The sequence below is a fragment of the Tenrec ecaudatus genome, chromosome 15 (assembly GCF_050624435.1).
Source record: "Tenrec ecaudatus isolate mTenEca1 chromosome 15, mTenEca1.hap1, whole genome shotgun sequence".
Classification (NCBI taxonomy): domain Eukaryota; kingdom Metazoa; phylum Chordata; class Mammalia; order Afrosoricida; family Tenrecidae; genus Tenrec; species Tenrec ecaudatus.
The window spans coordinates 58,864,697-58,877,430 of NC_134544.1; the positions used below are offsets into that span (position 1 = coordinate 58,864,697).

A 12,734-nucleotide genomic window follows, 5' to 3' on the forward strand; every position below is an offset into this window, starting at 1 on the left:
AAGAGGGGGAAAGACATGGGTTTGTAGGGAGCAGGGCACTAACACACCCAAGGGGAGAGTATTCTTTATATCTACACAGGAGAGGGAGAGACCAGGCTTCAACCCTATGTGCCAAAACATGAATACAACATGCCAGCATGTTCCAGGGAACCAATACAGAGGTTTGCAGGATCAGCCCCAACCCCAACTATATGGACACATCCCCCCTCAGAAGAATGCACTGCAGAGGACAGCACTGGGACTACAGCTTTTGGAGAGGGGCGCATCAGATTAGAGCACATGGGAGAAATAGAGAGGGATGAAGAGGGAGGAGAGGTCATCCTGGCCCACCAAGCCCCAAGGACGATATTCCTGCTCAGAGCAGACAACACACAGAGAGGACCGTAGGGCCGGCCCCTCCACTATATATGATATCCTTCACTAAACCATAGCGCTGCGGGGGACAACACTGGAGACAGTGCGGGAATAGTTTATGGTGTGGCCTCATTTGGCTGGGGTGAGGCACTGAGGCATGCAGCAGAGCAGCAGGGGGAACAGAGGGATGAACTCCCCAGGGAATACCAAAAATAGACTTTGGAGACAGTGTGGCACCCAATCAGACTTGACTAGAAAACATATAAGACCAACAGACCTTGAACTATTTATAAGCTTTTCCATTTTTGTCATCGGCTTTCTTTTTGTTATTGTTATTTTATTTTTGTTTTGGGTTGTCGTTATTGCTTTGTTGGTCTCTACTTCCTTTGTTATTTTATTTGGCTTTGCCAGGTTTTTGCACTTATTAATGTATCTGAATGTCTATCTAGATAACATAGGTGGGATAAATAATTCAGAGAAGAAATGAACGGGACCAATGGTTCCGGGGGATACGGGAGAAGGGGAGTAGGAGAAAGAAAAAGGGGGTAGTCAACCCAGGGATAAGGGAACAAGGGAACTATAATCAATGGAACGAAGGTTGTAGGATGCCTAGTAGGACTAAATCAAGGGCAATGTAGCAGCAAGGAATTACTAAAGCTGAATGAAAGCCAAACATGATGGTGGGACAAGGGAAAAGTAAAAGAAAATAGAGGAAAGAACCAGGAGGCAAAGGACATTTATAGAGGCCTAAATACAGGCATGTACATATATAAATAGAAATATAGTGAGAGGGGAATAGAACTATGTACTCATATCTACATGTTAAGAATTAAGGTTGCAGATGGACATTGGGCCTCAACTCAAGTACTCCCTCAATGCAAGAACACTTTGTTCTAACAATCTGGCATTCTGTGGTGCTCACTTTCCCAACACAATCACTGAAAACAAAATGGGTGCATAAGCAAATGTGGTGCAGGAAGCTGATGGTGCCCAGTTATCAAAAGACATAGCATCGGGGTCTTAAAGGCTTGAAGATAAACAAGCAGCCATCTATCTCAGAAGCAAGAAAGCCCACATGGAAGAAGCACACGAGCCTCTGTGATCATGAGGTGTCGATGGAATCAAGACTCGGAACAAAACCATACCCAAGGTGAATGGGGCGGGGGGTGGGGGGGAATGAAGACCCAATGCCCATCAGTAGACAATTGGATGTCCCCTCACAGAGGGGTCACAGGGAAGAGATGAGCCAGTCAGGGTGTAGTATAGCACCAATGAAACACACAACTTTCCTCTAGTTCTTTTATGCTTCATTCACCCCAAATGACCTCAATTCTACCTTACAAATCGGATTAGACCAGAGGATGCACACTGCTACAAATAAGAGCCCGCAACATAGGGAGTCCAGGATAGATTAAAAAAAAAACCCAGGGCCAACAATGAGAGTCAAGATACCAGTAGTATTAGGGGATGGTGGGAGAAGGGGGGAATCAATCACAAGGATCCATCTAGAACCCCCTCCCAGGGGGACGAATAATGGAAAAGCGGGTGAGGGGCGATGGAAGATGATGTAAGATATGGAAATAATAATCTATAACTTATCAAGGGTTTGTGAGGGAGGGTGGGCGGGGGTCGGAGGGGGAATCAATGGGGAGTTGATATCAGGAGCTCAAGTGGGAAGAGAATGCTTTGAAAATTATGGTGGCATACGTGCAAATGTGCTTGACACACTGGATGAATGTATGGATTGCAATAAGAAAAGTATGTTAAAAAATAAAAGAGTTGTAAGACCAACCACTAAAATGATTTATAAAAATTTTTTTTAAAAAAGGATACAGTTCCTGCTGTCTCCTATTCTTAGTGGTCATTCAGTGATGTGCTTCTATAAGTTTCTACATCACCTTCATTTGTCCCACAGCTCCTACTGTTGTGTGGCTTGTTATGCTGTCATTTCTTGCTGAAGTTTTGTCTATTCAATTAAAGATATTTGAAGGTCATTCAAAGTGAAAGTCCATTCATTGGCAGTTACAAATAAAAACTAGCTCTACTTCCTTTACCTATTGAAGAGAAAATGCAGAAATACAGAGTGAATTTGATATCTTCTCAGAAACATGAAAATGCTAGATCCAAAACTGGTTATAACTGACTAGAAAGTAGTGGTTAGTTTCACAAAGAAGAGTCCTGTCTTGTTGAGAGGTATATTGAAATTGCTTTTCCACATTTTATAATTCTAAATTTAGTCCAAAATTATATTTTTTGAAAAAATGTATCACAAAGTAAAAGGGGTTTGCAGGGAGACTGTGAAGAAAAAGAAACAAACATACATATATTGAATATTTTTAGTTGTAAGGAACCAGACTATGGGCCTTCACATTTTTATTTTACTTTGTCCTCATAATAATCCTACAAGGCCCAAAAATGGCACTTCTTATTGTTCAGATACAGAATATCAGAATAAAGTGGTTAGATCATTTGAATTTACACAGAAGCTAAATGTCCCGTCTCAATGCAGCTCATCCAAAGCCTGGGTTTTTTCCTAGGCAGAGGACACACCATGAGAAAGACCTGAAAGGTATAAATTCACTTAATAGCATATTTGACTGTCCATGGTAAATGTAGGTTTGCTGGGAGAAGTTAAAAAGGAGACTGGGCAACAAAATCTAATTTTTTGCTAAATATTGACCAAAGACTTTTAAGAATGCAAATGACTGTTTACCTGTTTAAATGTTATACAGTTATCCCACTGTTGTGCCATGAGTATTTGATAATTAAGATAAAATGTAAAGTTGGACGAATACATTTTCCTTATGTTCTCCATACCTAAAAATCGATATTTTCATAAATCCTAGAGTTTGGATTAGGAACTAAAAAAGCCCAAGTGGTTGCATTCAACTTCATGGAAGCCCCAGGAGGTATAGGTTTACCCCTAGGAGTATTTAGTGGGAGAAGGTAGCTTGTTTAGTCATGATGGCAGTTCTGACTTGGTTTCAAACTAAGGTAGAAGGTGTCTATGCATTGAGCTGCTAACTGCAAAAAATCATATCATTGTGAATGAGGGGAGGGCACAGTAGAGACCCAAAGCCCATCTGTACACAATTTGGACATCCCCTCACAGAAGAGTCACAAGAAGAGATGAGTCAGTCAGGGTGCAGTATAGCACCAATGAAACATACAACTTCCCTCTTTCTTTAATGCTTCCTCCTCTCCATTATCATGACCCCAATTCTACTTTACAAATCTAGCTAGACCAGAGAATGTACACGGTACAGATAAGAGCTCTCGACACAAGAAATCCAGGACAAATAAACCCCTCAGAACTAATAATGAGAGTTGCAATACCAGGAAGGTAAATGGAAGGTGAAGGGAGAAAAGGGGAACTGCTCACAATGATCGACATATAACTACCACCACCACCACCCAGGGGAATGGACAACAGAAAAGTGGATTCCATGTGTCATGAGCTCTTATCTGAGCCAGTGTACATTCTCTGGTCTAGCCCGCAGTGAAAGGTAGGACTGGGGTCATGACAATAGGGGATGGGGAAGCCTCAAAGAACCAGAGGAATATTGTTTCATCGGTGCTATGCTGAACCTTGGCTGACTCATGCCTTCCTTGTGACCCTTCTGTGAGGGGAAGTCCAATTGTCTAGAGATGGCTTTGGGTCTCTGTTCTGACCCCCTTTGTTCTCAGCAATGTGTTTGTTTGTTTGCTTCTTTGTTCTGGGTTTAAGGAAATATTCTCTATGACTATGTTTGTAGATGGGCAACTTCTACATCTTCAAAACTCATTGAATGCTACATTGAAAATGGGAGAATATTATTAGGTGAAAATTATGCCTCAGTGTTTTCAAAGGTAATATGTAGTAAGTAAGTTTTCTAAAAAAAACATTAGTATAAACATTTTACTCAGTAAATATTTATTTGCAGAAAATCTGTAAATAATACAAATTTTTTTCCCAATTATAACAAGGTTTACTTTCTGGTACTGTTACAAGAACTATCTTTACAGTTTTTTCAAGAAAAACCACCAAGTCTAAAAAGTGTTTGAAAGGTAAAATTCCAAATTCAATATAGTGATGCTGTACTCGGCAGCTTTTAGGGTATTTTTTCCCACAAGGTAAAAGTATATTGCTGTTGAGTCAACTCGGACCCATTACCACCCTGCCGTACACCATCCCTGAGATGAAAAGTGGAAGCTGGACATGGGCCACACAGGTAATACGGCTGGAACAGTGTCGGCAGCACTGTGGTGGAGTAGACAGTGGAGACCTCTGAAATAAGCTGCCACCGTTAGGCCCAGCAGATCTATGCCCGACAGAGTATATGCCTTAGCAGCCAGTGCTTCTGAGGTTTAAAACAACTCTGCCATCAAAGTCAGAGCTGATGGGTTTGAGCCCAAGTTCTGTAGTGAGCAGTCCAATACTTAGCCAAATCTCTGCTTTTATGTCCTGATTTTTTATAGCAACAGCTCTTTTTAAAAAGACTATTATATGGACCAATAGAGCCATGGGGGCAGAGTAGGTTACATGTTGGTTACAAGGTCAGCAGTTCCAAACCAGGAGAAAATGTGGAAATATTTACCATCTCAGAAGCCCACAGGGGCACCTCTGCTCTTCCCATAGGGTCACGATGAGTCAGAATGAACTCATGTAAAAAAATAATAATTTTGCTACCTTTCTATTGACCATTTTATTAATAGATCTGAATAAACCTGGGCTATTGAAAGAAAATTCATCTCTAAAGTACATGAACACTAGGCAATTCTGGCCATTTTGTTGAAATGCCTATTTACATTTCTAAGTATATTGGTTAGGGAAAAAGGTAATGAGTGAGAACATGGCAGGAGAACGAAGAGAAAACTGAAGGAAATGCTTTCAAAATAAGATCAGAGTCAACTTCCAGACTCCCGAGCAATAAAATAATCCAAGTGCTGAAATTTGAGAACTTCATTGCCCCAACTAGTCCAACCTGGCTGTAAATTCCGAGCAAACAACTCCAAATATTCGCCACCAGGCTTGATGTAATCTTTTAGAACCTCTGCCAAAAAAAAAAAAAAAGACAAAGACACAAAGATTATGAAGAAGAACTGAGTCCATTTCCTTTTAGTAATTACAAACAGAAAACAGAGGGGGTGGGGGGAAATAGTTCCTTAAAAACAGAAAAGATAGCAAATTAATTTCAAAGATTTCATCAACAAGCTTTACTATTTCTAGTTAAAAAAGTATTTGGAATAGTGTCCTTGAGATTGGCAACACCATTGCCAGAATTTTTAATAATCTTGATTTATTGGTTTTCATTTGCACGCGATATGAGGATTTTAACACCCACACAAGTGACTTTTCAATTTTTCATTACTCTGACATATTATCTTCTAAGTACTAACTGTATTTATTTTTTAACAAATGCAATTTATACATGAAAAATTTATAAAGACAATACAGAGACACTTTTTAAAACTAAGACAAAATACATCTATTGTAACACATTCTTCAGTAATAGGCAGTAAATTCAGAACTGGATTCAGAGCAAATACCATGTATACTCGGGTAGAAGCCGACCCGAATGTCCGCTGAGGCACCTAATTTCACCACAAAAAACTGTATTAAAAATGTGCTGGAAAACTCAGCTTATCCTCGAGTACATACAGTAATCAGAACAAATAACTAATAGACATTTCCCCCTTGGCAATCATTTGGCAGACCCAGACATCCCTTCATATTCAAATTATAGTTCCTTCTTTATCTAAAATTTCACCAAATTATTTCCATACTTGATTGTTTATTCAAAAAAGTAATACACATTAAAGATTATGTTTTTTTTGGGAGAAGATGTTACCATATACAAAATAAAACTGCCATCGAGTCAATTCTAACTCACAGAAACCCAACAGGACAAGACAGAACTGCCCCTGTGGGTTTCCAAGACTGTAACTCTACCAGAGCAGGAAGCCTCAACCTTCTCCTGAGGAGCATCTGGTGGTTTCTAACTGCTGACCTTCCGGTTAGTAGCCCAATGTGTAACCCGCTATGCCAGCATACTCCTCTATCAAATACAAAGGAAGCTGAAAAAGTTCATGAAAAAAGTAGAATGGAATTTTTTCCATGAAGAGTTTGAAACCCCTTTGTACATGATGACTAAGTAGTTGGTCTATAATTAAAGAAGAAATGAATGTGGTTAGGGAGGATATTAAGCATCTGCTCATTTGTATGATAATATTTAACCTGATTTAAGCTTGCTTGTGTTGATGGTTAAATATAAAAATTGGATATAAAAATACTATTGCGGGAAGAAAAGGCACACAGTAAAATAAAATATAATTTTCAATTGTTATATATGGCTGAGTTTGGAAGATACCTACCAAATTTTCTTTAAGATTGAAAAGTGTTCTTTAGGGATAGTTTATGTAGGTGAGGCTTAAAAGACAACATAGGAAATGTTTTAGGTGTGATGTTTTTCAGTTGCTCTCAAATCAAAACAATTATTTATTTTAAGATACAAATCTTGTTTAGCAATTTTTTTTCACTTTTAATCTATTTGTTGTTTATAATTCAACTGAACTCAAATTTGGGGTTTTTGTCTGCTTATTTATTGTTTTTGTTTTTAAGAACATACACAGCAAGTTTATACCAATCCAAATGTTTCTGCATGTACAGTTCGGTGACCCGACTAGTCTTCAAGTCGTACAACTATTCTTACTCTCCTTTTCTGAGCTGTCTTCCCTCACTAGCATAGCACTAACTCACTGCCCCCTAAGGTTTCTAACTAATTTTTCAAGTTGTTGTTGTCAATTTGACCCCATAAAGATAGTTCTTCCCATTAGGATTAATTCTTAAACCTTTAAGCTTAATGCTCAAAGCACACAATTTTTGATTCATCATTTTATTGTAATCAGTGTTGTAGGAGACTTAACAAATGAAGCAGAATATTCATGTTTCATAAACGCTCACAATCTAGTAGAAAGGGATAACTTTGTAACGGACCCATGTACCAGCATTGGTTCTCTCAGTATACCTCTAATACATCTTTACATGTTTGGGGTTAATTTGATTTTTTCCCATTCTCTATAGCTGAGAAAATTAGGAAATCAAGGTGAAGTTAGCGTTTTTATAACCACCTATGTTTTGTTTGTTTGTTTGACCACTTACATTTTATTTCAAATCAGAGCAAAATAAATAAAAGTTACCAGAAATACAGTTTTACTAAAGTTCAATATAGTTTTTAAGCAAAGATATAAATTTAAATGAGTGTGATGCATAAATATATAGATAACTACATAATACTTGGTGTCAGAAAACTTACACTGAACCAATAACGAAGAAGCAATCTGAGTTTAACAAGTCATTCCCCTTTAGCTCTAAGGCGGGGCTGGCAAGTAGTGACTCAAGCATCAGAGTATTAGCCTTCACCAAATCATGTTTCACTCTTCAGACAGACGGCAAATACAATGACTAAAAAGGAGTGGAAATTCCTCTAGGGTGAAATATGAAATGTGAATTTGATTGAAGTACTTTTATTTTCGTTTTCTGACTTCCAAAGTTTAGAAAATTCACCTATAATGCTATGTTCTAAAATTTACAATGTAAGCCGTAACTATTGGTGGCTTACCTTCCAATCTACAAGAGAAAACTTCTAAACTTAAAAATGGACCAAATATATCATTTTGGGATGGAATACTCTGCCAATGTACTTTTTTGTTTGTTGGTAACATATTGCAGCAGAAGAAAGACAAGTTAAGCCATTAAAAATGTTGGTGCTTCTAGGAGCAAAAAACGAGAACATTTCATTTTAAAGGGAGAACATTTCATTTTAAGAATCTGCATAAAGCTGATTAAGAATATTTACATATAAAAGCTATAAACATTACATAAAGAACATGTATTTCCCAAGACCCAAGAGTTATTATTTCAGAGTTAAATAGACTGCAGAAATCTAACAGTTGCTTTCTGGTGGCTTTATTTTGCACCTGGGTTAGCATTTGGACTGCTAATTCAAGGTCAGTGATTCAACTCCATCAGATGCTCAACAGGAGAAAGATACGGTTGTTCAATTCTGTAAAAATGTTCAGTCTCAAAAACCCAAAAGGGCAGTTCTAATCTGTCTTATAGGCTTGCTCTGAGTCAGATTCAACTCTATTAGTTTTGATTTATACTTAATTTGTATTGTAACCAACTCAACAATTACAAGTTTGCATTTGGGGTTTATAAATGACCTAAAGAACTTTGGTGGTGCAGTGGCTCAAAGCTTTTGGCTGCAAACCCAAAAGTTGGCAACTCAAACATTCAACTAACTGTTGCACGTGAGAAAGATGTGACAATCTGCTTCCATGAATATCCCAGCCTTCCCTAAAGACTACCCTATGGGGCCATTCTACTCTGTCCCGCAGGATCACTAAGAGTTGGAATCAACTCAACTTCAATGAGCTTTTTCTTCTGGTATAACTAATCTAGAGAATTATTCATTATAATCAGAACATATGCAACACTATGTAGTAGTATTGTAATAGCTATGTAGTAACATGGAACTCAAAGATAAAATACTACAAATATTTTTTATCTACCACTACTTAACCCAGTTCTAGGGTTACATGCAATGAGTCATCCAGGTTTCCTCTTCAAATCTAGTTTTTGTTTTTAAAATGTTCTCAATTTCGAACATGTGCTTGTGTTGCACTCTACTGGAACTACAGCATTACTGCATTTCACTGGCAAACGAGGTAAAACTAATTTCACAGGGTAAACTAATTTTTACTCATTATTTTAGTCTTGGCTCTAACAAGTGATCTTTAAATATAATTTTATTCTATTTGAGAAGAATAGATAGCTTAACTATTATTTGAAAATGAACACTGAGAATTAGCATTTATATTTTCAAAAGCAAAACAGACTAAGTTTTGGTGTCCGTCATATAAATGATAAGAAAATTCAAGTAACAGGATTAAAAATTAGACTTCATTTGTGGAATATAATATATTTCCTCCCTCAGATCAGTACAATTTTACTTTTAAGTCATGTGTTTAATCATTAAAGACTCTGTAAATATGCAAGATTTATAATAACTGAAAATCTCTGTCAAAGAATAAATCATCAGACAAACATGTGAATATTTCTCAAATGAGGTAGTAGAAATTATCTTCTGCCTATGTAATTTAAGATAACCAATCCAGAGTGCTACTAATAAAATTACCTTCACAATTTGTGTCTGGTAAATTGAGTTGATTTTCCCACATTTCCTAGCTCGTATACTACCCGATATAGTCTACAAAATAATATAATAGTCTATCCTTTTCCTGGGTGGCACTGAAGCAATGTTGTTTTTTTTGTTTTGTTTTGTTTTGTTCTGAAGCAGAAATTATCAAACTTAAAAAAATAAGTTCTCCTGGAAAAAAAAATTTGTTACATAAATTTTTATTAGCTAATTAGGAATCCACAAAAAACCCACAATTTTTTAAGACTCTCATTTGAAAAGTTTAGCATTAACTGAGCTTTTAGGATTTCAATAAAGTCTCAGCAATCCTTGCAACTCTGAAATATTAAATGCCACAATTTCCCCCTTTAAGTGGGGCATTAGAAGTGCAACAATAGGCACAGTTTGTTAGGACCCACACAGCTGAGTGTCATTGCATACGCAACAAAACACAGGGAAACATCTTTTTGGTAGTCTCTGTGTTTTGCCAAGACCTAGCTGACATCAGCCATGGCAGCCTTCACTCCAAATTCCCTTCTAAATATGGTTTGGATTTCTGGCAGTTGCAGTTAACGTATTACTAGAGTTATTTTTTCATTTTCTTCAGCTGAACTTTGCTGGCATGTGATAGTAATCACATTGTTAACGAATTCCCTGCATTCTGTTTAATCACCTTTCTTCGGAATAGACACAAATATGGGTCTCTTCTACTTGATTGGTCAGATAGCTGTGGTCCAAATGTCTTGACATAGAAAAGTCAGTATTTCCAGCACTACAGCTGTTTATGGAAGCATCTCAATTGCTAAGGTTCCATCAGTCCTGGATCCTTGTTTTCTGCCAGTGCATTCTGCGAGGCTTGTATGTTTTCTTTCACTATGCTCTCTACATCGTGAAACTGCAGAACATAAACCACCTTGTAATTCTTTTTGGTACAGTGACTCTGTGCATCTTTTCTATCTTCTTTTGCTGTTTGCAGCATCATTCAATCTTGGTCCAGAGAGTCCATTGCCCACTGATTCAGGCCACTGAATGATGAAGCTTACACGAAAGCATTAATACTAAGGAGAACTGTAGGTTGCAGCAGTACCTCTCCAATGTTCGAAGGCAGCAACACTACCTCTTACACACATAACACTGAGCCTCGACCAAATCATGGGACTTCTTGTCATCCCTCTGACTGCTATTCTGAGCTCATGGTTAGGGACCAAACAAGGGATAGAGCTATGGTAGTAAATTAAAATCCCTAACTAAACTACAGTCCTTATATGTGCCATCATCAGTCTTCATTCTGTCAAGAAAGCAATAGGTGGTTAAAACAAAAACCTCCCAAATTCACTACCATCAAGTAAGTTCTGACATGTGGTGACCCTACAGGACAGAGCAGAACTGGCCCCATGGGTTTCCAAGACTACATCTTTATGGGTTTTCATAAGTCTGCTATGAAACTTTAGAACATTAATAAAAACAACATATACCTGATTTAATTTCCAAGTAATCTCTAGGCAATTCAAATACTAAGTTAAATCTTTTTGACAAAGATCACACAATAATAATCACTCTGCTTTCCAGAGGAAACATACCAGCAAGAGGTGGCTTATGTGAGTGAAGAGTACAGGGTACACTGACAATTAACTTATGATCTGGAATAGGCAGCACTTTTTCATCAGCGTTCCTAAGGCAAACACAGTAAGAAAGTAAATTACATTTTAAAGACATTTTGTCCTTTTTTCATATTGGGTTTATCTCAGATGTATTTTGTCATTGTGGGGTAACCCTCTTGAATTTTGGTCATGTTTTTCCATTTTTCAGTAGATAAACCCAGAATTGATGAACATATAAGGGTTTCTGGGGACATAGTGGGGGAATGGAGGTAAAGGGGAGCTGATATCAAGGAGTACAACAAGGAAAAGAATGTTTTGAAACTGACTGTGGCAGCAATTGTACAATACTGCTCCATGTGACTGAACTACGGAATGATACCTGTATTAGCTCCTAATAAACGGTTTTGGAAAAAAATTAAAAGTATATATGTGTGTGTATGTGTATATATATGTATATACACACATAAGTGTATATACATATATATACACAAGTGTATATATATATATATATTCAATGGTCACTGTGTTCATAATTGTTATCAACTCTAAGCACTTTCATACCAATTTGAAAAATCGCTTTTCTTACCTTAATGATAAAGTTGTATTTTCTTGAACTCTCCCCAGTATAAGACCTTCATAAGGTTTTTTGTGTTGAGAATCTAATGGAAACACAAACTCTCCTGAATTGGTGATCTAATATAAAAGAATCAGGGGGGGGGAAACTGTTAATATATAGGGAAGAATCTACTATTCACTCTCTACTAAAGATCCTAGAATACATACGTATGTATATATACTGTAGGACAGGGCTCTTCAAATATGATGAAAGCGTAAGCCGAATGTGTAATTTCAGTGATTTGAGCATGTAATCAGGAGAGACTAGTCCCTAGAAAACATGCTTGCCAGAGTGGAGGGGCAGGGAAAAAGAGGACAGAATGGACTGACCCAGCAGCTGCAACATGAGCTCAAACAGAACCACCGTGGGGAGGCTGGCACAGGACCAGGCAGTTTTGTTCTGTTGGACAGAGGCTGCTTTGAGTTTGAACCAACTTGATGGCCCCTAACAACCACTTAACAGGAATGTCACTATAAAAGTTTGGGTTTTGTTAATGGTAACATTCATTTTAATTGTATGTTTAATTAAACCTAATATATAAAACATTTCTATATATAATCAATTTTAAGTTATTGATATTTACATTTTCAATACTAGCTCTTTGAGACTCAATGTATAATTTACATTTACAGCACATCTTAATTTGGACCAGTCACATTCAAATATTGAAAATGTATACATGGCTCATGGGTACCATACTAGACAGAGAAGCTTTAAGGGATTAAATAATATTTTAAATATAGCTATGACAGCATCTTATATTCACATAATTTCTATTTTTTACTAAAATTTATTTGGAAAACTATTTCATCAATAATCTACTTATTTGTTCATTAAGGTACCATTTGCTAGTTGCTGGTACTGTGCCTCAACAGAACAAAAACAGCACTGTCCTTTAGTTACAAAAGTAGTGTCATTAGATGTTGGCAGAGCTAAAATTAATAAGGAAATAAATTGGGTCGTTGGTGAGTTATACAATAGCTG

At 37.2% G+C, this 12,734-nt stretch overlaps 1 protein-coding gene across 2 annotated transcripts in view; it reads right to left on the reverse strand.

Annotated features, from left to right (window-relative positions):
- Positions 1-4,265: 4,265 nt before the first annotated feature.
- The window catches only part of METTL4 (methyltransferase 4, N6-adenosine), a 42,720-nt gene continuing 34,251 nt past the window's right edge, over positions 4,266-12,734 (reverse strand). For both annotated transcript variants that reach the window (XM_075532854.1, XM_075532855.1), the window contains exons 7-9: positions 11,721-11,827; positions 11,114-11,205; positions 4,266-5,387 (exon numbers count right to left, since the gene is read on the reverse strand). In XM_075532854.1, coding sequence (XP_075388969.1) covers positions 5,242-5,387; positions 11,114-11,205; positions 11,721-11,827 — 345 coding nt within the window. In that variant the 3' untranslated portion in view covers positions 4,266-5,241. The remainder of the gene's footprint in view (positions 5,388-11,113; positions 11,206-11,720; positions 11,828-12,734) is intronic.